This window comes from Maniola hyperantus, chromosome 11, assembly GCF_902806685.2.
Source record: "Maniola hyperantus chromosome 11, iAphHyp1.2, whole genome shotgun sequence".
Lineage (NCBI taxonomy): Eukaryota > Metazoa > Arthropoda > Insecta > Lepidoptera > Nymphalidae > Maniola > Maniola hyperantus.
This window is the reverse complement of record NC_048546.1, coordinates 4,774,834-4,798,815: the sequence shown is the minus strand read 5'-3', so window position 1 is coordinate 4,798,815 and position 23,982 is coordinate 4,774,834. Positions and strand designations below refer to the sequence as shown.

At 36.3% G+C, this 23,982-nt stretch overlaps 1 protein-coding gene across 2 annotated transcripts in view; it reads left to right on the top strand.

Annotated features, from left to right (window-relative positions):
- Positions 1 to 23,982, top strand: part of Kdm3 (Lysine demethylase 3) — a 219,591-nt gene that overhangs the window by 67,090 nt on the left and 128,519 nt on the right. For both annotated transcript variants that reach the window (XM_034973370.2, XM_034973369.2), the window contains exons 4-6: positions 4,179 to 4,400; positions 9,802 to 9,886; positions 12,002 to 12,069. In XM_034973370.2, coding sequence (XP_034829261.1) covers positions 4,179 to 4,400; positions 9,802 to 9,886; positions 12,002 to 12,069 — 375 coding nt within the window. The remainder of the gene's footprint in view (positions 1 to 4,178; positions 4,401 to 9,801; positions 9,887 to 12,001; positions 12,070 to 23,982) is intronic.

Sequence of the window (23,982 nt, the reverse complement as noted above, 5' to 3'; positions counted from 1 at the left end):
GAAATATGTATGTAGCTGTCCTAGTTATACACGACGAAAAACCTTCGCAAAATGTGCCAGCAAAATGATGTAATAGCGCAATCCCTTATATGTAACTGAATTACTGAAGACATCTCGCCCATTATCATTATGTCACTCGCAAGTCACAGATAGCATCCGTACAGTCCTTTTTTATCCAGATACAAGTTAGCCCTTGACTGTAATCTCACCTGGTGGTAAGTGATGATGCAGTCTGATGCAGTGCAGAAGATGGAAGCGGGCTAACCTGGAAGGGGTGTGGCAGTTTCGTATTAAACCCACACCCTTTTGGTACTACACGGCATCGTACCGGAACGCTAAATTGCTTGGCGGCACGGCTTTGCCAGTAGGGTGATAACTAGCCACGGCCGAAGCCTTCCACCAGACCAGACTAGAAATTTAGAAATTATAAAATTCTAAGCCCCGCCGGGAATCGAACCTGGGACCTTCCACTAATAAGACAACAACGCTTACCACTGCGCCAGGGAGGTCGTCAAGGGAGTCTGCTTATTTATTTATATCTTGATCCATCTTCATTTGCTGACAGCACGGCGAGGTATTATTTATCTGCCACTGTGATCGATGCATCATTGCCTTTGTTATTATCCTAGGTTTTTACAGACTCATTTTATATTCCTGCTAACTATGAATATTCCAAAAGTTTAAAAGTGTCAACTAATTGGAAGGATTACAAAGCGATGTGCTAGGATAGCTCTACATTTTAGGAACGTTTTTTTATCTTATTTACAAGCTAGGTAGCTTTCCCTATCGACTATTTTGATGAAGATTTAGTAATGTGTGTCTTTGCATTAAATGCATCAATGTTTCATGCAAGAATCGGTAACTAAACAATTTGTACATTTAACACAAAATAGTGTTTAAAAAAATCTTGAAAAGAAACGTTGAATAATTTACGAGTACAATGCTTTTTACGGCTTCTATCTGGATTTTACGTAAATCATTTCCGTGTCGCCTAACCACATCTAATAGGAATAGAGCTACGGTACAGTCTGTGCTGCTGCTATAAACACAAAGCTAGACATAGGGTTTAGGGTTGCCAGGTAATAGGGGAAAATATCACTTCAATGTGTTTCATTACGAAATTTTGTTGTAAGTAATCGGTAAGAATTATACGGAACGTGAAAAAATATGTATGTTTAAATAATTAAGTAAGTAATTAGTTTAACATGTTTCCTGATTCTCATTGAGCTTAACAGAACGGGGCAATTCAGAACTAAATACTTTTTAGTATTTACTGATAAAGGTAGATAAGTTTGTTAAAACTTAAGTTGTAATAGAACTATTTTACAGGTTCATTAATTTACAATTGTTTATTCGACATCAAGATTTTGTTTATCAAGATATTTAGATTTTCTATTATTTCCTATTTGGTATCCCTAGATATAGGGCAGGGAAGAGCGGTGCTAGGTCAACGTACCGGATACGTCTGGCACACACATGCACACAGGTGTAGACGTGTGCTGTAACATTGACATAAATACAACCGCTACTATGTAATACTCCTCTTAATACCTTCTGTGACGTTACCTACGTGGGGTTAGGTTATTGCTTCCTTTGTATGGTGTCATAAAGGAAGTCTTACATTTGAAACTGGCTTTTACTAGCTACCTCATATAGTTTTAATCTTCGCTGTGTGTTTGATCATAACGTCATTTATACAGCGCCTTTTCACGTTTATAGTGTTCATCTTTACCAACAAACTAAGTACTACAATAAAGTAGTGTTTTGCAATTTACTTAGGGAATTCTACCAGGCCTTTTCATTTACTTTATTTATTGGTTTCGATGAACGAAGGGCATTTACTAGTAGGTACTTTTCTAATTTGTAATTACGAATCATTCAAAGCGCCAAAAAATTTTAGTCCATATCTGTAGTTCACTCTCAAATCACTCAATCGCATAATATCATTGATATTTTGTAAAAATCTATTAATATTACATAATGGAAAGTTTTGTTTCTGTGTACCTAATCGATAAACTCTAAAACTACTGAATCGATTTTAATTATTCTTTCACCATTAATTTATCTAATCTAAAAGTAACATACTTTGTATATATATAGGTGTATCAAACACCCGAGGGAGCCCGTCGGATCAGCAAGTACATATGTAATAATAGTGGAAAACTCGTTATTTATTACCTTTCTATATACAGGCAATTATTACCGCAAAACCACAATAAACATTAGATTCAATATCGCAAATACAAGGCAAGTAACGTGTATGATAATGTGGGTCATAATATCAAAGATCAAAGCTACCAACCATTCAGATTTAACCGGAACGTCCTGTAACCTGTTTCTAATCTATTTGTGGTAACTTCCAGTATTATTGAGGAGATGCAGAACAAAGAAAAATCTAAATACTTACTTAGTAGAAAAAAATTCAAAAGACCAAAATATCGCTGTACCTACAAGAAAAACAACGCACTGAGTTCAGAACTTTGTAAAATACAATTTTCAAAATCTAAAAATAGGAATTTATTTATTCCATTTTTAAAGTTCCGTTCCGTTCCGTAAGGAGATCCGTAGGAGAACCGACATAGCTCAACGGGTTGCTAAGCTGAAGTGGCAATGGGCCGGGCACATAGTTCGTACAACTGATAGACGTTGGGGTCCCAAGGTGCTAGAATGGCGACCTCGCACCGGAAGAGGCAGTGTTGGAAGACCCCCACTAGGTGGAAGGACGACATCAGACGAGTCGCAGGGAGCCGCTGGATCCAGGCGGCGCAAGACCGTGGCGTGTGGAAGTCCCTACAAGAGACCTATGTCCAGCTGTGGACGTCTATTGGTTGATGATGATGATGATGAAAGTTCCGTTCACGAAGGGTGCCGACTGCAAACAGGACGTTATTACTAAGCCTCCGCAGTCTATTCGTCTGTCTGTCTGTCATTTGTATCTCATGAACCGTAATTGGTAGGCAGTTAAAATTTTCGCAGAGTGTGTATTTCTATTGCCGAATGGCTAAGATAGGTAATTTCGAATTGACCGCCATGCAAATTTTAAAAAATTAAAAAGTACGATGGTACGGAACCCTTCGTTTGCGTCCCACTCGCACTTTAGCGGTTTTTACGAGTATTGGAGCGTTACAAGTTACCACCAAAGAAGTTGGCATAAAAAAAATGAATGAAGAAAAGTAATTCCAAGGAAAGTCCTTTACAAAAGTAGTAAAGTTGGACACCTCGGTAATGATAATGTTTACGTGCACACGAGGTCATACCGTACATAACTAACAATTTAGTGTAATTGCACTATTTATGGGCATTGCATTCTTGTACTGAATAATGTTACGTTTGCAAGAACCGATAAATCTTCGCGTGTATGTATTCGTTATACTTGTTTCTCTACTTTAGCGAACAAACATTTAAGATGGCGTACATATAGCCATAAATAAAGATGAATTACCATTAATGGTATATAGGAATGATGAATATGATCTAATTCTATAAATAATTTATTAGCCGTAACTGTTTAAGTAGCTGTCGTCATTCGTCATGTTCGTAGTATCGAAATCTGAATAACAAGTGTTGTTTAGATTTCTACTGGTGGCTAGGTAACGGAGATGCGTCAAAATATAGCATGCCTATTGCCTACTTGTGATATTTTCTATTTATTATAGGTTTCTTATTAGATATTATCACTTTTTGTAATAAGTTATTGAAGTAAGGGAAACTTAGACTTCAATATTGAGTAGTAGATTTAAATAGGGTAAAAAAAGTAAAAAGTAGCCTCATTAGCTCAACGATTAAAGGAGCGGACAGAAATTCAAAAGGTTCAAACCCCACCCGTTGCATTATTGTCGTACCTAAGCTTTAAGGTTGGTTGGAGGGGAAAGGATATTAGTCATGATAAACATGGCCCATATTCTTTAAAAAAAATACGAGAATAAATCGGCATAGCTTTTCAATGCCGCTAACCCTCTAAACCTTTATGCGAAACCTTCTACCTGTCTCATTATAATGTCGGGTAGGAACCATTAGGTATTTGTAGAAAACCGAATGAAAAGGGAAGAATTTCTAAAAACAAAATTTGTGATTTTAGGGAATCCCGAGCTTGTAAAATATGAAACAAAGAATTTGACGTCTTTTTATCCTTTATGTAAAAAGTTATTCAAGTAATCATTATTATTTTTCGTTTGCAGGAATGGGATCCGTGTCTAGCGGGGTCAGAAGCCGGAGTGGAACCAGCGACCCTGTCAGCGCTGACCGCAGATGCAGCTGAATGGCGGACCATACAAGACGGCCAGCGGATCCTCACCACCACGCCCTCAGTCCTGGGCGGGTGTCGAGCTCAAGTGTACAGAGTCGCTGGCGCTACTCAGTGGTACACGGCTGTCATTGTTGGCGTCAATGAGCATACTGGTGTAAGTTTGACTCCACTCATCTTTACCATTTCAGCAGTCCATGTTTTTGTTTATAGGTTCCCTCGTAACTCCTCAACTACTCATAACCAATACACAATAATAAAACCACAGAAATAGGTAGCTAGTAGGTATTCTGTGCCATAGGTGGGATCGCAGTTAACTTTTACCTGCATGAGTAAAAAAATCGATAAATGGGTGGCACTGGCGTTGACTTCATCTTGAAGTATTAACAATATGTCGTTTATCTTGTCCCAAATAACCCCGTTTTGAAAAACTGTCTAGATCTCTGATTTTCGTTCACATCACTTTATTTAGACGAAACTCAGAAACTGGTCTAGAAATCTGGTTACATTTCCGGCTAGGCCGCTTAAGGAAATTGAATTATCTTTTTGACGAAGCTTCGTTTACGTAAGAGTAGTGTGCGATAGCTTCGCTTAGTGGACGACATGCCACAGGGCCGCGTGGTACAATAATTTAAAATGTTGCAAAAATCGTCGTTACGGTACGATAGTCTAACGTACCGAAATACTGGTTCTTCTCGGTAGGATATTCATTCCGAACCAGTGGTAAATTAAACTATTTGATGATTCAAAAGCACTTGTAAAAGTTTACTTTAATAAAAATATATACTATTTTATTCAATACTCCAAATTAATGCACATCATCAATGTAGTTTTAATTTATAGCATGCTGCATTGTCGTATGTTCTTACTCTGGCGTAAAACAGCCTTTATAAATGGCGCGACCACGCCGGTTGCCAAAGCGTTAGTCCGGAGAAGTTTTTTATATATTGAACCGGTAAATAATCTAATAATAAATCTTGATATGTTCAGTTTATGCGGAAGTGGTCTTGAGTAAGGCTTTTTTCAAAACGGTCTTCAAAATGTCGAATTAGTACAGAGTAAGTTTCACGTACACGCTTTCTGGTTTGTGTTCAATATAATCCTGAGTCTACATAATTTATCATTTCCCAAAGGAACGGTCGAACGCTAATTAAACCCGACGTAACATGAATCTCGATAGCTGATACATAATTAAGATAATATTTGCAATTAATTCCTAGTGATATCATTAAGGAAGCTGTGCGAAAAGGGCTGACGTTAAAGGCTCGAAGCACGCTCGGCTAACTGTATGGACATTCTACAAGATAATGCCAAAGCGGGAAGTTCTGGGCGAAACTGGTTTGGTGTATTGAACGCGGCGGCATCCAGTAACGAAGGCGGGATTTATAAGGGCATCTACCTACTTATACCATCTGTAAAATGCCATAAGAAAGTTGTTAACAAGTACAACTGTATACAAACGGACAAGAATGCAGCTTTCCACTTGTGTGTTTTTATTAATATCTCGTGTTGACTTAATCGACTCATTTATATTGAATTTATTTATGAATATGAAAACCAGGCTTTGTGTCGTAATGTAGTCGTCCGCGGTTTAATTAAATAGGCGTGGCACTTGAATGTAACGGATGTTTATGGCTGGTGGGATTTTGTTGTTGTAAAAAAAAATATGATTCAAAATTTTAGTGTGTCAGTTGATTATACAAATTACAGGTAAAGTTGATTCGTTTTACTCGTGTAGAAGTAATAAGTGTCGTCATTAAAACACTATATTTTTCTATCATCATCATCATTCATCTAACCGATAGACGACCGCCACTGGGCGGATAATATAATAACCTCAGAATACAGAACAAATATTCTGTATTCTGAGATAATAACTTGTACGGACTTCCACACGCCACGGTATTGCGCCGCCTGAATCCAGCTGCTCCCTGCGTCTTGTTTGATGTCGTCGTTGCACCTAGTAAGGGGTCTTCCAACGCTACGGTTTCCGGTGTGAAGTCGTCATTCTAGCGCCTTGGGACCCCAACGTCTGTCAATTTTTCTGTGCGATGCCCATTGCCACTTCAGCTTCGCAACCCGTTGAGCTATGTCTATTACTCTGGTTCTCTTACGGGTCTCCTCACTTCTGATTTGATCACGTAGAGAAACTCCATCGCCCGTTGAGTGACTCAGCTTTATGAGGCCCCTTGGATCCATTAAAAATGTCATCGCTGGCAACTTTTTTCTAGAAGTTTGCTTCGCCAATTACCTATGCAATTTGTACATACGTTAAATATTAGGTATATACTTACTTATCATACCAAATCCTTACTGAAACTTGTTCATTTCTCAATGTGAATGAAGGTCACGATAACAGCGTTATAATTTACTTTGTTCCCCTTCAGGTGGGAGCCTCCCTCCTATCCACTGTTCAGATTTACCCCTACGTCTAACTTCGCACAACAAACTTTGTTGTTTTGCGTTATTGAAACAGTTTATTGTTTTTCTTTCATCGGTTCCTTTGTCGACGAGCAAAAGTTATTTGTATGTACAATATTGAAACTCGCAACAAATAGGGATGAGTTGGTCCCATCAGTTCATATTACTAATTTTAAAAATAACTGAGTTACATACGAGTACCTAATGTACCGTTGCCAAAATCTGTAGTAAGTAATATATTAAGCTGTTATTATCTTGAAATTGCCTGCTCTATTAATTTAAACGATATTCTATTCGAATGCATTCTAATTTATTTTCATTAGATGTCCCACTGTTGAAACTAATAATCTAACGCTTGATTGCGATACAATAAACTACTTAGGTAGTTTCGTGTAACTAATCCTATTTGGATTTGGAATTATGATTTCCCATTAATATTCAGTTAGATTAAATCAGACATAGATTTTACATAATATACATATTCGTTATTTCGTAATAAATATTCACAAAAACTGTTTAGCTTACTGAGGCTTGATAATGCCCAAATTAGTATTTCGTCCGCGTGGATTTACGTTTTTAAAAATCCTGTGGGACCTCTTTGATTTTTTGGGATAAAAGTTTATTTAACTGTACCCATGCAAAAAATCACGTCAATCCGTGTTACTCCGCTGCGACATGATTGAAAGACAAACCAATAAACCAACTAACAAACAAACCAACAAACAAAGACACTTTCGCATTTATAATATGGGTAATAGGATCTTTCTCCGAGAAACGCTGTCTTTATATTATGATCCAGACTGACTTTATACTATGTACTAAATACTGATGATATCAATTGTCCATTAAACTGACGGAAAGTTGAGAGTTGTCCGAATCACGAAGTACTCCAATCCATCCTGAACTTTGCCATGTAATTACAGTTAAAAAGTTGAGACGTTAAACAAATTTATACTGCGAATTAGCGAGCAGCGAACTTGGTTCGTCCGCGACGTCAAAGTTTGGAGCAACCTCCACGTTCCCCCTTACTTGGTTACCAAAGTAACTTTCTTCAAGCTCCCGCTTTGTTTCCAACAAGTTTGCGATCAACTCGGTCTTTTGGCTCGAAGACATGTTTATCGATAACCTTGTGCCACAGAATAATATTATTGTTTTGTTACTTACCTTCGACGGGAATTGTTATACTGACCTCTATTTACTCGAATTATTCTTGTTAATAACTTTCTCGTTTTTTTTGCTTCATATTTACCGTACAAAAACTACTACTAGGATATTTTTAAAGTTTCAATTTATTATTAAGTGTACTTACCTACCAGCCAAAATACCTAATTTTATATTTTAAAGTTGGTGCAATTAAAACTCGATAATTTTATTAGGTATCAGAAACAATCATACACACCGTCGATTAATAAATTTTTAATTTAATACAGGAAGGCATATACAACAAAAAACCGGCCAAGTGCGAGTCACCCTCGCGCATCGAGGGTTCCGTATTACACTCGTATTTTTTCGACATTTGGCGCGATAAATCTGTTTCAGAATGTAGAATGTACCTACAGGTAAAGCCCTTTCATATGATACCCCACTTTCATATGAAAATTGAAAATAATAATTACTAGCTGATGCCCGCGACTTCGTCCGCGTGGATTTACATTTTTCAAAATCCCGTGGGAACTCTTCGATTTCCGTGATAAAAATAGCATAATCCAGGGTATAATCTATCCCCATTCCAAATTTCATCCAAATCCGTTAAGCCGGTTTTTGCGCGATTGAGTAACAAACATCCAAACATCCACACTTTCACATTTATAATATTAGTAGGATAGTAGGATTAATTAATGAACACTAACTTGTTTTTTTTAATGATATAACTACAGATTCACGATTTTCGGATTTTTCTCTTTACTTGTGCTATAAGACCTACCTTACCTGCCAAATTTAATGATTCTAGGTCAATGGGAAGTACCTTTAGGTTTTCTTGACATACACGACAGACAACAAAGTGATCCTGTAAGGATTCCTTTTTCATATTGAGGTACGGGATCCTAAAAACTAAAAATGACTTCAAGAATGGGAAAAAAAATTAAAAGTTCATCATAAAAGGATTTCAATAAACTTGTTCTACTTATATTTTTAATATTTATCAACATCCGCATTAACAAGACTGGTTAAACATGTTGTTAATTAATACAAAAATCGTTTTATCGAATTTAAATTAGTTGCAATCGAGTTCTTTCTTATAAAGGCAACTTTTAATTCCATATTTTAGGCAACCTGTAATAAAATTTAATAATTCAATTGACAATGAATCACATTTAGCAAGGACCGGTAAATCAAGCACACTTTCGCGTTTATAATATGTGTAGTGATTTATATATTTTATATGTATAAATCGAGTTTCAAGATAGCCGAGTAACACAAGCCAGGCACGTTTTTGTATTTATATTTCGCCGGAGTGTGGGCGTGAGAAAGTTATAATAGGAATTCAGAACTTGTTTACGTACAAACAAGCAACACCTACTTAAGTTGCCTTTTCATTAACGTAAAGTTAGGTTTTCTTTGTTGTTTATAAAGACTGTTGATGTCTTTGTACTTATTATACCAGATATTTGGAACATTATGTTGTAAATATAGTACATATTTTATTTTTCTTTCATTATTATTTTTATCATACATATTTTACAACCGACTACACTCACGTGTTTAGTCGACGACGTTTAAACGCTAAAATTATTTTTATCATTTACGTTACCGGTTACAGTGTACAGACATTACTTACGTGTCTAATCATGCTATGTTTATTTTTATAACGCTTTATCAACTGGAATTATTGTATGGCCTTGGTGAGATAAATCGTGTAACGTGTCTATACTAGATAGATTAATAGAAAATGTCTAGACTGATAGATAGTTTTGTAATTCATATTGTAATAGGTACTAGGTATAAGATTGATTGTCAATTTAGTTAGTTCCAAAAAGACGTACGCAGGTTACTGTTTTTCCCGGAAAGTCAAAGAGTTCCCTAGGGATTTAAAGAACCGCGGGCATCATTCTAGTAATATTATTCTTGGACATGGCAGTTGATAATAATTAATTTATGTTGCACATGTTCGACTTATTGATTGTTTGTTTTGACAGGAGCTCACAGTGACTGACGACACGGTGTTGGAGGAACACAGCGAAGACCCGTCGCTGGTCCAGATGAGGCTACTAGGCGATGGAGGTACTAATACTATATCAATTTTTTCAATTTACTATTGGAGGGGTTACGCAATCTTCTTCGAATTAAATCAGTCGAACTCGAATATTGCTTATACGCACTAATCCGATCTCTGATCCAAATCCAAGCTGTTCAGTGGACTTCTTTGACATACCTTTTTTTTTTTTTTTTTGTTTATTTGAAAGTAATCAACAGCGTAAATACATAATTATTATTTAAATTTAAATCTAGGTATAACAGAAGGCCAAAAGAGATTACTTAAAATTATAATTAAAACTATTTTAACAGAATAGATTTAGAATAAATGTGGGTATATACAATCTACGTCATACGTCCGATTTGAATCTGAGGCACATCCAAGATATTCTCACGGATGATGGAGAGAACTCAGATGACGGAAGTCGGAGCTACCATACAAATCTATCATACCAGGACTACTTCGGAACATATTTTCACGGATCCGGAACGGAAGCAGTGCGTAATAGCCCTTAATAGTTACGTTTCTTATAAGATGAATTTTCCGGGATGCAAGCTAACTCTGTAATAAATTTCATCATAATCGGTTAAACTGTTGGGCCGTGAAAAGCTAGGAGACAGACAAGTATGGATTTAGATTAATTAAGTACTAAGTAACCCTAACATTTCGAAGAAGAAACTTAATACGAAACAGCTACTGTGTCAATTCGCCTTAAACATGCCTTAAACCCTGTGTTAAACAAAGCTGTGATGCCGGTGATGGGTTGATCATGATCATGATGATACCTTAAACCCAATAAATGGGACAAACACATATGCACTACATACTGGTACATACTTGTATGATGGAAATGTGTGCGTTTCTGTAACGCTTTGTTGAGCACAAAGGATTTGCGAACATCGCAGACTAGCGAGTAGCGATGCAAGTGCCGCAGTAAGGCTTCTCGCATCCAATTATGCACACACGGGAGTTAATACGGCACCCGGCTCCCGTTACAGTAATGAGATGTTCCCATGTTACGTACCTACCTACAGGTGAAAGGCCAGTGTGTCAACTGTCAACGCATGGTAGCATTCGCGCAACGCATAAAGTTATTTATGTTTTTCTGTTGTAAGAACATTGTGTTGTAAGAACACATACCATATCGCACTACCAGAGTGAACTAGACTGAGGGAACTCTCATTTTGATCCTGAATCGACGATATGACAAATATTGGGATATGGTGACGTAAAATCAAAATAGGGCTACCTTAGGACTACCTGCGTCAAATGTATTCACATTTGACGTCTGCCAGTGACGTCGAAGCTTCGACGTTATGTTAGAAGTTCCCCAACTGTCGTGAACTGTGGCACTATCTTTACACACACGCCGTGCACCATCTTTAGGTGTCAGGTCTTAATCTAGTGCTATCCGTTTCCGCAGGGTGCATTAGTGGCATTTAGACCTGCCATTTTAGTTTAGAAGTTGTGAGGAATTAGCCACCATATGAATTCACTAACTATAACTATAACCACCAAATGGATAGCTCGTAATAGAGACATTCGTAAAATCATTAATCTAATTAAGTAAAATAAAAACATTCGAAGTTGGCGATATTTACAATATTAAAGAAACGTCTAAAAATGCTTTTTAATTATTAAGGCTACTCAGAAGTAGTTTATGAAGTTATGTTGATGTTTATGAAGATAATAATGTGTTTTGCTAAGTTAGTTCTCGGCATTGTGAAATATTATCTGAGTTCCATTATAATAGGGAGCTGATCATTTATAATAATCGGTATTACGACGGAGTACCGACAAATTGAAAAATAATTACAGCATCGGTTCATGTATCATCGTCATATTTATTTTGAGATAAAAGAATTGCGAAATGTACGTTATTGCCTACATTTCACAAAGACAAATTGAATTTTAAATTCCATCCGAATTTCGAAACGGAATTGAACATTCCGTTTTCGATAAAAAGGGAGGTTATTATACTTGTAAGTTACTCATAAAATTACTTAATAAAAAGAATGGCCTTTAATAAGAAAAAAACTTTTAAATTGAACTTTATAATATACTTCATGTTTGGAGGCCGATTTAATTTCAACGGCCAGATAAAGTTTCGACACTTATTTTTTTTCTCTTTTCTTTTACAGTTATTGAATCTATAATGCGCGGGGAAGTCGTGGGTGTAATGCCTAGAAGATCTCGCTCCAACCTACAAGTAAGTTGTATATTGTAAATACCTACAGTGCGACAAGGCTATCTTGGCGCGTGGCGAAAATCGGAACTAATGTTGCCGTCAAGTGTCCCCTTTTGTTTTTGTTTGAATATTCTAAGCCTTTTTCTCCAACAGCGCCCCCCTGTCAATCTCATTCAAGTGCCAAGAGAGCCTTGTCGCACTGCATTTGCTATTAGTAAAGTAACGATCTACTTGTAACAAAGTGGCAGGTGTTTAGAAGCCGGAACTGACATCTTTATACACTTTGCTGTCTCTGTAAGATCTGTAGGTCGATTCCGAAAAACCTGCATCAATCATTATAACAATCGCAATCGCAATTGCAACAGTGTATTGTAGCCAATAGTGAGCGAGTGTTAACCAATCAGAGGTGACATTGTAGCTGTTATTCTACCGCGTTCGAGCTACAGGAATCCTATCGGTAGATCAGCGATCCATATTTTGATGCTACGCTACGTATACTTTGATGGATATGGAACTGAATCAACCTGAAGAAGTGAAGCACCTGAAAAACACTGCCGTATAAGTACCTACTAACTCTCAACTAGGAATTACTAAAGACTTGTATATTATAAATTGAAATCTGACTTCGCTGAGTTGATGTTCGTTCGGGCTTAGCTCAGAAACTGCTGTACGGATTTTCGTACGGTTTACGAATACGATACGATTTCGTACGGTACGACCAATAAAAAGAGGAATTATCTAAGGTTATACCGGTATGATGATAATAATTATTGTGAATTAAATCAGAAAAAATCGTCCCATCTGAGAGTTCACGTGGCATGCGCAATTTGGTTAAAGTTACACCTAAATAATGTACCTATACCGGAATAGTTCCTCTCCCATGCGAAGCCGGGGCGGGTCGCTAGTAATGTATAATGCTCTGAGATAATGATAAACTGATTCATCTTTACTCATTGAGAAAATAAATATCCATTAGATTATGTAAACAGCTTACCAACTACGATCTAAATTAAGCAACCATAGATTTATTACCGGAATTAAGTCGGAATTATAATTATTAATAATAGGACTGTCAGAAACTTCGCTTAAGATAAAATTCTATAGACAAATTAATGCTATTATTTTATAATTATATGATAATTTTATTTATTTTAATATCCTTACCGGTTATGATAATAATTATGATATTAGAAACAAGTTTTTATTTAGAATCTGGTACTCATTGTATCTCATGAATATTTACTCGAATCATTAATAGCTATGTTTTGTCGAGACTTGAGAGATTTTTTCTTGTTCTATACATAACCAGTTTGATAGTCCTTTACAATCGGACCGAGTCAAATACTGTAAAAAGTGAACAGCCTTGGCGTGGGTGTTGACTTGTGTTGTGTTACAAAAAATAGGAATTTTTAAGATAAAGAAACGCGGTCAGAATGTCTTAGCATTGATTTTCCGTCTCTTGAAGGTGACTCTTCGTTGCTTTGATAATATCGGACTAAATTGCTGTTTTTGTGGACACGTCGTGACCTTTTAGTGTTTCAAAGAAATCTATTTTTAACCCTGAGAGGTATCCTTTTCATTTCATCATGCCATAATATATGATTATATGGAAGACGATTAGGTACTTAGGTATAAGTTTTTTGCCGTAGTTCTTCGTCTATAATTTAGATAAAGTTTGATTTGGAAGTAGTTTATTCTTCTTGTAATATGTACGAATTGACAGTTTAAACGTAGCATGTTCATATTAGCTGTAACATAAAAATGCAACTCCTCAATATATCGAAGTAGGTTGCCTGCACATCGGATTGAAAGAGAGGTGATGCAAAATTATGTAGGTTAGGTAGTTAAGCAATAAGATTTAAACAATAGTATGTAAGATTTATTTATTGTTATTGTTAGTCCATAAGCGAGAGTAGATCATAAGACGGCTCTCAATAAACATCTTTCACCGTTGCCGCATTTAATTATTACCATACGGCCACAACATATCTCATGGCGACCCTTGCCAGTCGGTGCATGCCTAATCTAAGTGCGTGCACCGGCTGGGCACCGATCAAGATGAAGACTACACAATTTTCAAAAGAATATTATCAAGATTCAAGACTCAATTAAAACAAAATGAAGAAAATAATTCTACGTCCTGTATTAAAAATCAAGAAAAACTAATATCAAGAAACACTAACATCAAGAAATAAGCCCAAAAATGAATCGCTTATGAACAGAAGACATCTCAAGCTTCATTGATCGGCCCAGCATCATCGTGCGTCCAGGGTTATCCCGGCCACAACTAGGAGGTGTCCAGGGTATTCCCGGCCCAGTTCGAGGAGTCCAGGGTTTTCCCGGCCCACTAAGATGCAGTAAAGAAGAGGCGCAGACTCCAGACCTCCGGACCTGATGACCAAAACCAGTCCTGATGACGACGGCGACTACACGGCGGTCACGAAATTGACTATTGAAATGCGTCGCTAACAGTTAAAGTAAGTGCAATTTATCTCTCGTAATGGGCAAATAGGTAAAATGTGTAACAATTGAAATTTTTTTTTTGGGTAGATAATTTAATTTTGTATGTAGGTTAGGTGAATATTGGTTTTTTAATAATAAATAATACTTGCTCCACTATCTACTAATAAGTTCCGTTCGTGCTTAATTTGTAAGATTTTATATAGTGTGTAGGATAGTTTAAAATAATAATAGATAATTAATAAATGAATAAGTAGGTACTTACTTCTTTCGTAAATATTCGGTGTTAAAATCGAAATATAATAATTCAGAGAATTACAACGGTGTCATCGCGTGGTCAACGACACACGCGTACCCGAACATTTTGTATTGTTATACGAGACAATGGTTTTGCTCGAGATGCAATTTGCAAATACAAGGAAATGAATATGAAATAAGGAGAATTTTTTCCCCTACAGACGTTTTTCGTCTAGTTTCGTGCAAGTTTTGACGATGTAAGACTATACCCGGCTTTGACAAATTAGGACTCTGCAAACCAAAGGCTTGATCACCCTTCGGCTGTAGAAGTGCTATAGGTATAAAATATACAATATTTATTTTGGGATTGAGACATACTGACGTAGGAAGATGATTGTTATTTATTTATTTGGACGCGATGTTTTGCGCATATTTAGTACCTCCTCATTCAACTATATATTTGTCTAGACTCTTGATCATTATCTACCGCGCTGGTGTTAGTGAAAGACCTAGAATTTTAATGAAAAGTTGAATGTTATTGAAATACTTATTGAAAGAAATAAGTTTGATGAAGATTATAAGTGTTATGAAAAATGCTCGCAAGCATGTTATGTTAAATATTAATTAGGAGAGTACGCGCCGCGTTTGTTGATTTGTTTACTCATTTGTATTATGTGAAGAAGTAACTTGAAAGGAAGAGAGATTTATTTTGACTGTCCAGGAAATATAAATACCTGAGATGTTTACTCAATAATAAGTATTATTATGGGTTATAGAATAGAAACCTTATATTTACCATAGTATGTAAGATTTATTTATTGTTATTGTTAGTCCATAAGCGAGAGTAGATCATAAGACGGCTCTCAATAAACATCTTTCACCGTTGCCGCATTTAATTATTACCATACGGCCACAACATATCTCATTCTATCTTATTTCTATTTCTTATCCTAGATACTGGGTTTCATACTTTTTGTAAGTCGAAATAGCTATTAATCTTGTGGTTGCAGGTATCATTTAGATTAGTATCTAAATGTCCTGTACAAGTACAACTTATTCTACTTCTACACTCGTTCATTGATTGCATCATTTACTAACAATAGATCACAAAATTTCTGTATCATTCTGTGGGTTGGAACTAATATGCTTTGCAAAGGTAGCAGTGATTGATTTATGAATGTTTTCATCTGTTCCTATTCAAATACGAGCAGCTTACAGCGCCGTCACTAATCAAGGCAGGACGATGGCGCCCGGTGACGCATTCGCCAAATTTAACCTGACTGTCCGCCGTGCCCGGTTTTGCTATACATGGATGAAATGACTAACGAACTATTCCAGTTAGGACTGACTAAATAATTGCAAATACTATAAATTTGTGATATAAAAGAACCGCTTTTGAAACAGGATAACGTTTTGAAAGCGTGTATATTACTTTATTTAGAAATTTCACATTACATTCATTTTGGATTAAAAATTATAGTAATAATAAATATGATTCTTTAAGTCAACCCATCATCGTAGTAAATAGTCCTTGCTGAACATAAAATCGACTTCTCAAGTAATGTTATGTACTTAGCTTGTAATTTTCTAATTAAGTAGAATTGCAACACTTACAAATTCAAAAGCATTCGATATTATAAAAATTCTCATTACTAATTGGTGCAAGTTTCGCTTAGCAATTTGAATTACTGTCACACATGGAGCAGCTCTAAACGATTGAGTTTCCGCACCACTGAACTCATTTGAATATTGAACTAGAAACAACCGGGAACTAAGTTTAGTTGCTCCGGCATTGTTCTGAACTAATGTTAATCGTGGGGCGTTTGAGTTGGACGCAAGCGGAATACTAGCTTGAATACTTGGCTCCAAACTTCTGTGAAAATCTAATTTAGATTGGCTACTGGGAGAACACAAGTACAGATAATTAACTTTCAGTATTAGCTCATAAACATGTCGGTGTAGCCGTTGTATTTTTGGACTGACGCCGTTTGGTTTGAGGCTTGCATCTTTTTTTGTTATGATGCAAGGTGAAATAATTATGTTCATTGACTTATATTTGCGGAAAGACTTCATAAGTTATTTAATATTTAATTATTATATTAAGTTTGATGAAAATGCTGTTATTTGTAATATTTAAAATTTAAATATTTTTCGAAAATAAGAAGTTAATAATAGACTATTTTACAACGTAATCAAAGAGGTTTTTTTGTAACAATACCGTATTTGTAATAACTACATAAACTATTCCAATTTCCAACCCTAGCGTGCTCCCTAGCGCTTGCCATACACCTAATCCTCGTTTGGTTCTCATTTGCACCCAACAATATTATGTAGACACGTTCTAAAAACAAATATTTGTGTCTGTGGTTTTCCAGATTTTTGTATAAATGTGTAGTTTTAAAGTTGCACGGCCTCAAGGATTTACATACAAATCTTTGAGGCGGTGTAACATTGAAGATGCCAAGAGAATTTTCCGGCAAACGGTTTTTTTGTTTGTACTTGTATTAAGATAACAGAAGAGAATTCAAGTCACCTGTCACCATGTAAATATGTATATTATACTGACATATAAGTAGCAAAGACAAAGGACTGGCAATCGACTACGTAGCTGTAACAACCTTGGTGTGGCAGGCCCGTATAAGTACCTATAAAATTAGAAAATGATATTGTAGGTATCTACAGATATATATTTTGTAAGTGCTCATAATAGTTTCTTTATTTTACTGGTAGCTGTGGCAGATTTGTATATCTTTACAATAGTTTACACTTTACAGTGCGGTTATAGATATGAAGATAGGTACTCTATACGTTAGTCACGTGCAGTGATCGATAATCTCATTTAGTATGCATTCATTTGACCCGGCTATAAATTCAATCTGTACATGTGTGGCACTGTTATCAATTGCTAGTTTATACTTTGTACGGGTGTCGAGAATATAATTATTAAAGCCGATATGAAATCCTTGTTTTGATAACTAATCGGATGTGGATTCTATATTGATATTCTAACTCGCATATAAACAAAACATTTCAAAATGAATGTTTCGTGTCCATGTTTTAAAGCACGTTACTTCAATTGTTTAAAGCCACAACTACAGAAGATGCACGTATAATCAATAAAACTATTTTTTAAATACGGTATTTTTCGGGAATTTTTTTATAATTCGGGAAGGGATCCTATGAAATTTAAGTCTAGTATGCATATAAAAATTGTGCTTATTTAGCAACATGATCATCATGCTGATCAACCCATTGCCGGCCTTGAGCAAGAGTCTCCTTTCAGAATGAGAAAGGTAAATCCCATAGTCTGCTCAATGTGGATTAACAGACCTAAGAACATTTTACCTTTAATCTGTGCTAAAGCTTAATTCAACATAAATTCTCGAAAAAATACGATTATAGAACATTGCGTCTCTATGGAGAGGGGACACATTCTCAGCAATTTGCCTCGCTGAACACAGCGACCCTATTTGTAGCGAAGAGTCCCCCGAGTACAGATTCTATAAACAATTCATCTTGTATAAATCCACGAGGAGGTAGGATAACGGAGGCATTATAAATGTTCGAGACTATCGATTCGCAAAGTACAACCAAACTAATCATCGCCACTTTTCTCTACAGCTGTGCCGTAATAGCTTCCTCTCTTTCCCTTGTGCGCAGAATGTTAAGCTTTAATCCCGACTCAGTTCACGTCCCTCGGAAAAGTAAATGGGACTTGGGTAATTGCACTTTAGAATACTTTATAGATTGCATTTCAAGCACCTGCAACGAAGGTATTCCTATTGATACTGGGGCTAAAGTAGATGTTATGTAATGAAATCAAAAGCTTGAAACGTGTTTTGTTTGAATCACTAGTAGCGCAAAATGGAACGGTTAATCTACTTGTAAAGTTGGCATTCGGCCCTGTTAAAGACGTTTTTTTTGTTATATTGTCTTGAAGAAACCAGTGACTCACATTGACTAAATTATTACTATAATAATTTATGTTGTTACGCTGATATAATAAAATGTTAAAGTGAAATTACGAAGTCTTACAAAATGCCAAGTAATTGTACTTTCCCTGAACTTAATTTCGTGATAAATAAACCGTTTGTATTCCCAAAGCGGTGCTGAAAGAAAAGGAAACTATCTAAACTTTGCGTTTATACTAAGAATTTTAAAGAAAACTTGAATTGGACTCTTGCCAAAACATCGTTCTAACTTGTAGCCAAATCTGCCGACTACATTATCTACAATGTTTATTTATTTTTGATATTTTCCAAAGTACCTACGAATAGGTAAAATGTAACTCATATTTATTTGGCTTGGCAGAATTTTTTTATCGCTACAAACTAATAGGTACTCGAAAATCCTAATTTCTGTACAGATTGTATAATTTTTCAACATGAATTTCTTATTTTTGATTTTTCTGTAAAGTTTACTGGTTTAAAAGGGGCTTTTAAATCAGACTGCTTTAAAGTATGTTTTTTATTCATAGTTAAACCATATTAATTAATTATTATAACTAACTACATATTATGATTTGTCATCAATACACAAAGAACGATATTAAAGAAAATATTTGGCTCATATACTAGGTTTTCTTCAAAAACAGCTGATGGTCTTTCAATACCAAGTGAATAATTTAGTATCGACAAACTGAACGTTCGAATTGCGCAACACGATCTGTATACATTAGAATGCAGCAAGTTTCTCATAGTCGATTGGTACCGTGAGAGTCGCCGACTCACCGCTTTAATCGATTCAAACTTTTCCTATTACTGCGGGATTGGCGTCGGCGCTTGTTTGTGTTAATGTATTTCTATTTGATTGTGTCTTCGCCCCATTAACGGCGAGTATGTTACACATTTTTGTTGCGCAAAGTATAATTACTCCATTTGCATAATAGATATCACTCATTATTTATGTACAATTATAATTTGCACTTTGCCCCTTCAATAATGCAAACTGTTATGACTAATGGTTGGTTTCTGCAATTTCCTTTGTAAATATTGGCCCTATTAGATACATAATATTATCTATTGTTCTTTTATCATTATGTCAGCAACATAATCATTTAATGGTTTTAGGAATATTAGTGTAGTAATTAATATTAGTAGTGTTATCATTAGTGTTATAGTGGAATTTAGTTTTGGTTTATTAATTTAGAATTGAAACCTATTTTGTTAACAACCTGCATTGTTACCGGAAATATGTAGTTAAAAAATCATTTTTTATATCAAAATGCTCGGCATGGTTACTATACAAATAGCATACATAATACGTATCATTTATTTATCATACAATGTCAGATCTTGAAAATTCTGATTGCTACAATATTCATTTTACATAATACACCACTACCAAAATAAAGCAATTCAGTGTGTCTAAAAATGGTCAAAAGGTCATTGAAATTTGAATTTATAATATAAATCATGCCAATTCACATTTTTGATTAGATAATACTGTTTTTGACGTCGATAAATTAATGAACATGCGTATTATTGAAACGAGTGTTGTAATAAGCCGTGCAGCCATAACAATATGTTTTGGTAATGCAGTATTGTCGATAACGTTGCGTGCGTCGTTGATTTATTTACTACGTAGTGAGAGGGGGGGTTTGTTCGTGTAATCGGTAAAGTTTGCAACAACATCGGCCGACTTTCCGCCTCTATCAGAGTAGTTAATGCGAGTTCCCGTGCAGCGGATACGGATATCGATCGCGACAAGTGCGGAGCGCCGGGATCCGTCTGGCTGCGGTGCGCTACCCCCAACCCAAACCCCCGGGACGTCAAAAGGGTCTGTTTTAGCGTGCGACTTACTACTTTGTTCTTGTTTTGTTTGAAGGTTAATATTAGTTTTGACCTGCACGACAGACGGTTTCAAGTTTTTTGACAATCATGTTTAACGACTCGCTACTGTCGCCGTATACATAATGGATGGTAGGTCTAGGTATTTGTATTAGAAATCTACTAGATCTAGAAAATTGAGTTAGAATGCTATTTAAGTTTTGGAAACCTCTTTTTACAGTAATAACGGTTCATAAAAGTCCTTCCGCCTGCGTCGCGGTCTACGTTGTTTACTCAGGTGTTCATCCAGAAGTTTAGAAGGAAAGTTAATAATAATAATAATAGTAATCCGCTTCGTTTAATGTAAAAACAACTGTAGATAATATTCGACCGTTGAGCGAGCAACAACATCACAAAGTATTTTTTCTAATCAAAACATTTTTAGACAATAAACACCGTTTGAAGTCCGCCTGAGTTATATTATTATAAATAAGTAGTTCTTGAAACTTTTTTGTTTTGTTAGGATTCCCTTTTATCTTTAGTAAAACTGCGCTAAAGCAAAGACAAGACAGGGTTATGTTTTTCACGACTATCTGGATAGTCAGGTAGGTACATAATCTTCTAAATATGTAAAACGAAAAGTTGACTGACTGACTGACTGATCTATCAATGCACAGCTCAAACTATTGGATAGCGATTATTACGTAGGCATCTTCTAAGAAAGGATTTTTGAAAACTCAACCCCTAAGGGTGTAAAATAGGGGTTTCAAATTTGTGTAGTCTACGCGGACGAAGTCGCGAGCATAAGCTAGTGTATTAATATGTAAATGTGGGTATAGGTATCTCAATCAAAAAATGTGAGAACTCTTAATTTAAGTTTTCCTTTGGTTGTCCTTCATGAAATAAGATTTAAGTTTATGAAAATCCCGTGGGAATTCTTTGGTTTTCCGGGATAAAAAGTAAGGCTATGTCACTCTTCAGGCCTTTAACTATTGTAATGCAAAAAATCACGTCGATCCGTTACTCCGTTGCGACGTGATTGACGGACAAACCAATAAACCGGCGAAAAAGTCTGTTACTTAAATTGACTAGGGTACCATACAATCAGCACTGTCTATAATAAATAGATATACTCTAGTAAATAGGTACGAACAGTATGGGCCATAAATTTGAACCACGCGGCGCCTGGAGTCGATTTCATAGGCCAATTTTCTATTACGAGTACCATTATCCTAGCGACCCTATTGATCGTCATCCAAATTCAAAGCCTTTATAATATTTCTTTCTTACGTACCAGCTTTACAGTAATTTGAATGTTCAATTTGATTTTGTCTAAGTATGAAAGACAGTATTATTTAAAAGATTATTACAATAAGGGCTCTATTTTATTTACCACTGTCGTCGTCAATGCCAAATCGATGAAATTTAAATAAAGCTATTGTTCAAATAGCCATTCCATGTAGAGTTTTATAGAGGTCAATGATTACGTAAAACCGCATTCAACACCTTATTAAGGTTAATGTTTATACAGGTTTATATAATTTGATTATAGTGATTGTATAATGACAATGAGCATCATTTTCGATTTCTCGATTTTTGCTAGTATGCATGAAGTATATCCCGATTTCCCTATTTACTAGGTATTTGTTTAAGTATTACAATTATTCTTCGAGCATGTTTCCTCTACTTACAGTTTTGTTATACTAATGTTTTGTCTCTATAATATCATGTTTATTAGTCAATTATAACTTAATAGCGACTAACTCTATTTAAACGAAGTTCGGAATTTATCATTTCAATCTTCTAAAGTGCATGATGATCATAAAACAGTTCCTCAATAAGTCAATGTCGTAACTTTTGTAAGAGCGATCGTTTATCGGTCTGTAGTTACAAAAACGATGACCTTGCATGTGCGGAAGGTGCAATGCATGAGTGGAAGTGCGAAGTCTGATTAATTATGCAAGCCTGTGTCTGGTGGCCGGGCGAGGGCGTGCAGGGGAAGCGGGCGGGCCGGGCGGGGGGACCCTCCCTCCCCGCGGCTCCAGTTTGCGCCATTCTGCCGCGCCGACATCACTACGCTCGGCTACTCGTTAGCTCGGAACGGTTTACGGAACGCATCTTCCGAGTACCTTTCACCGCACTGTGAAGCTATTCACATGTTTTTGAATGTCTCTCTCGTAGTTGTGACGTGATTTTTTGGTGATTTGTGGCCATTGTGCTGAGAAGAGGACGCTACACCAGCGGCGGTCGTCTCACATGACTCACTGTTGAGCACCGGTTAGCATTGGTCATTGACATTTACGATGTAGTGATGTAGCGCACCTGCAATGTTTCCAGTAGAGCTTGTTCATTACACTAATTATTGTTGTCTATTTTCCAATTTATTTCGTTTTATGTAACTCTCGCTTAATAATTTACTTCCTTATTTGACAAGCTTAATTCTAAAAGCCTATTCTTAATAGAATCATCTTGAGAAAACTTTTTAGTTAGTGAAGCAGTTTTAAATTGTCCAGAGATAACAGCACATTCGTGTGTTTGCCTCTTTAAAACAGTATAAGTTTCGGAAAGCTAATTAGCATATAATAGCATGAGCACGACTACCTAATGTACACACGGATACATAAACATTTTCACATATACATATGCGCTCGCGTGCAACTATGTAGGTACTTGCAGTGAATACAAAGTAGCTACTGATAGCCACACCCCGATAAGAGCACTATCTCTTTCCCACCTGTGCCCAATTGCTTATACCGTCTCTTTTCAGATGCAGATCACTAGACCGTTAATTCGGGCAGTAATTAAGACACCTGAATAAACTCATGTATGCTCGCGAGTATCGACTTGGTTCAATTACGCACATCATTTATCGAACACGCACGTTAGTCGCCTTATTGTTATTACTTTGCCTTGGAAGGAAACAGCCTGTTTGACTCGCTTCGATATTTGCTTTTGTTCTTTTCTAACTTCTTTGTTAGTCGTTATTGTTCCTTTGTTCGGCATTATAAAGCGACCGCAGTCGGGTAGACGCTATTTATAAACATTCACCCGTTGATTGGAATCCTTTGTACCTACGGCGTTATTTAGCTTAGAGCTAGCCAAACTGAAAGGCATGTGCTGCCTTTTCTTTGAGTGGCGTCGCTCGGTAAACAACAAAGTTGTTAGCAGTCTGCAGTTGTAGATTTTGAATAGAGATTCGGGTCAAACTCGGAATGCTGTTGCATTACACGGTAACGCTTCAAAAACTAATTCCGTGAAAGGCAGTGACGTTCCGAATACAGGTTTAAATGGTCCAGTCGCAACATGGCAGAGGCGGCGGCTAGCTCGCATCGTCTGCGTCCCACGTCCGCCCACCCGGCGCATGTCTCTCACCGTGAATAAATCTCACCTGACAACATACCTACCACCATTACATGGACACGCATGCACGAAACTCGAAAGCATTTACTTTGCCTTTGCAAATATCACG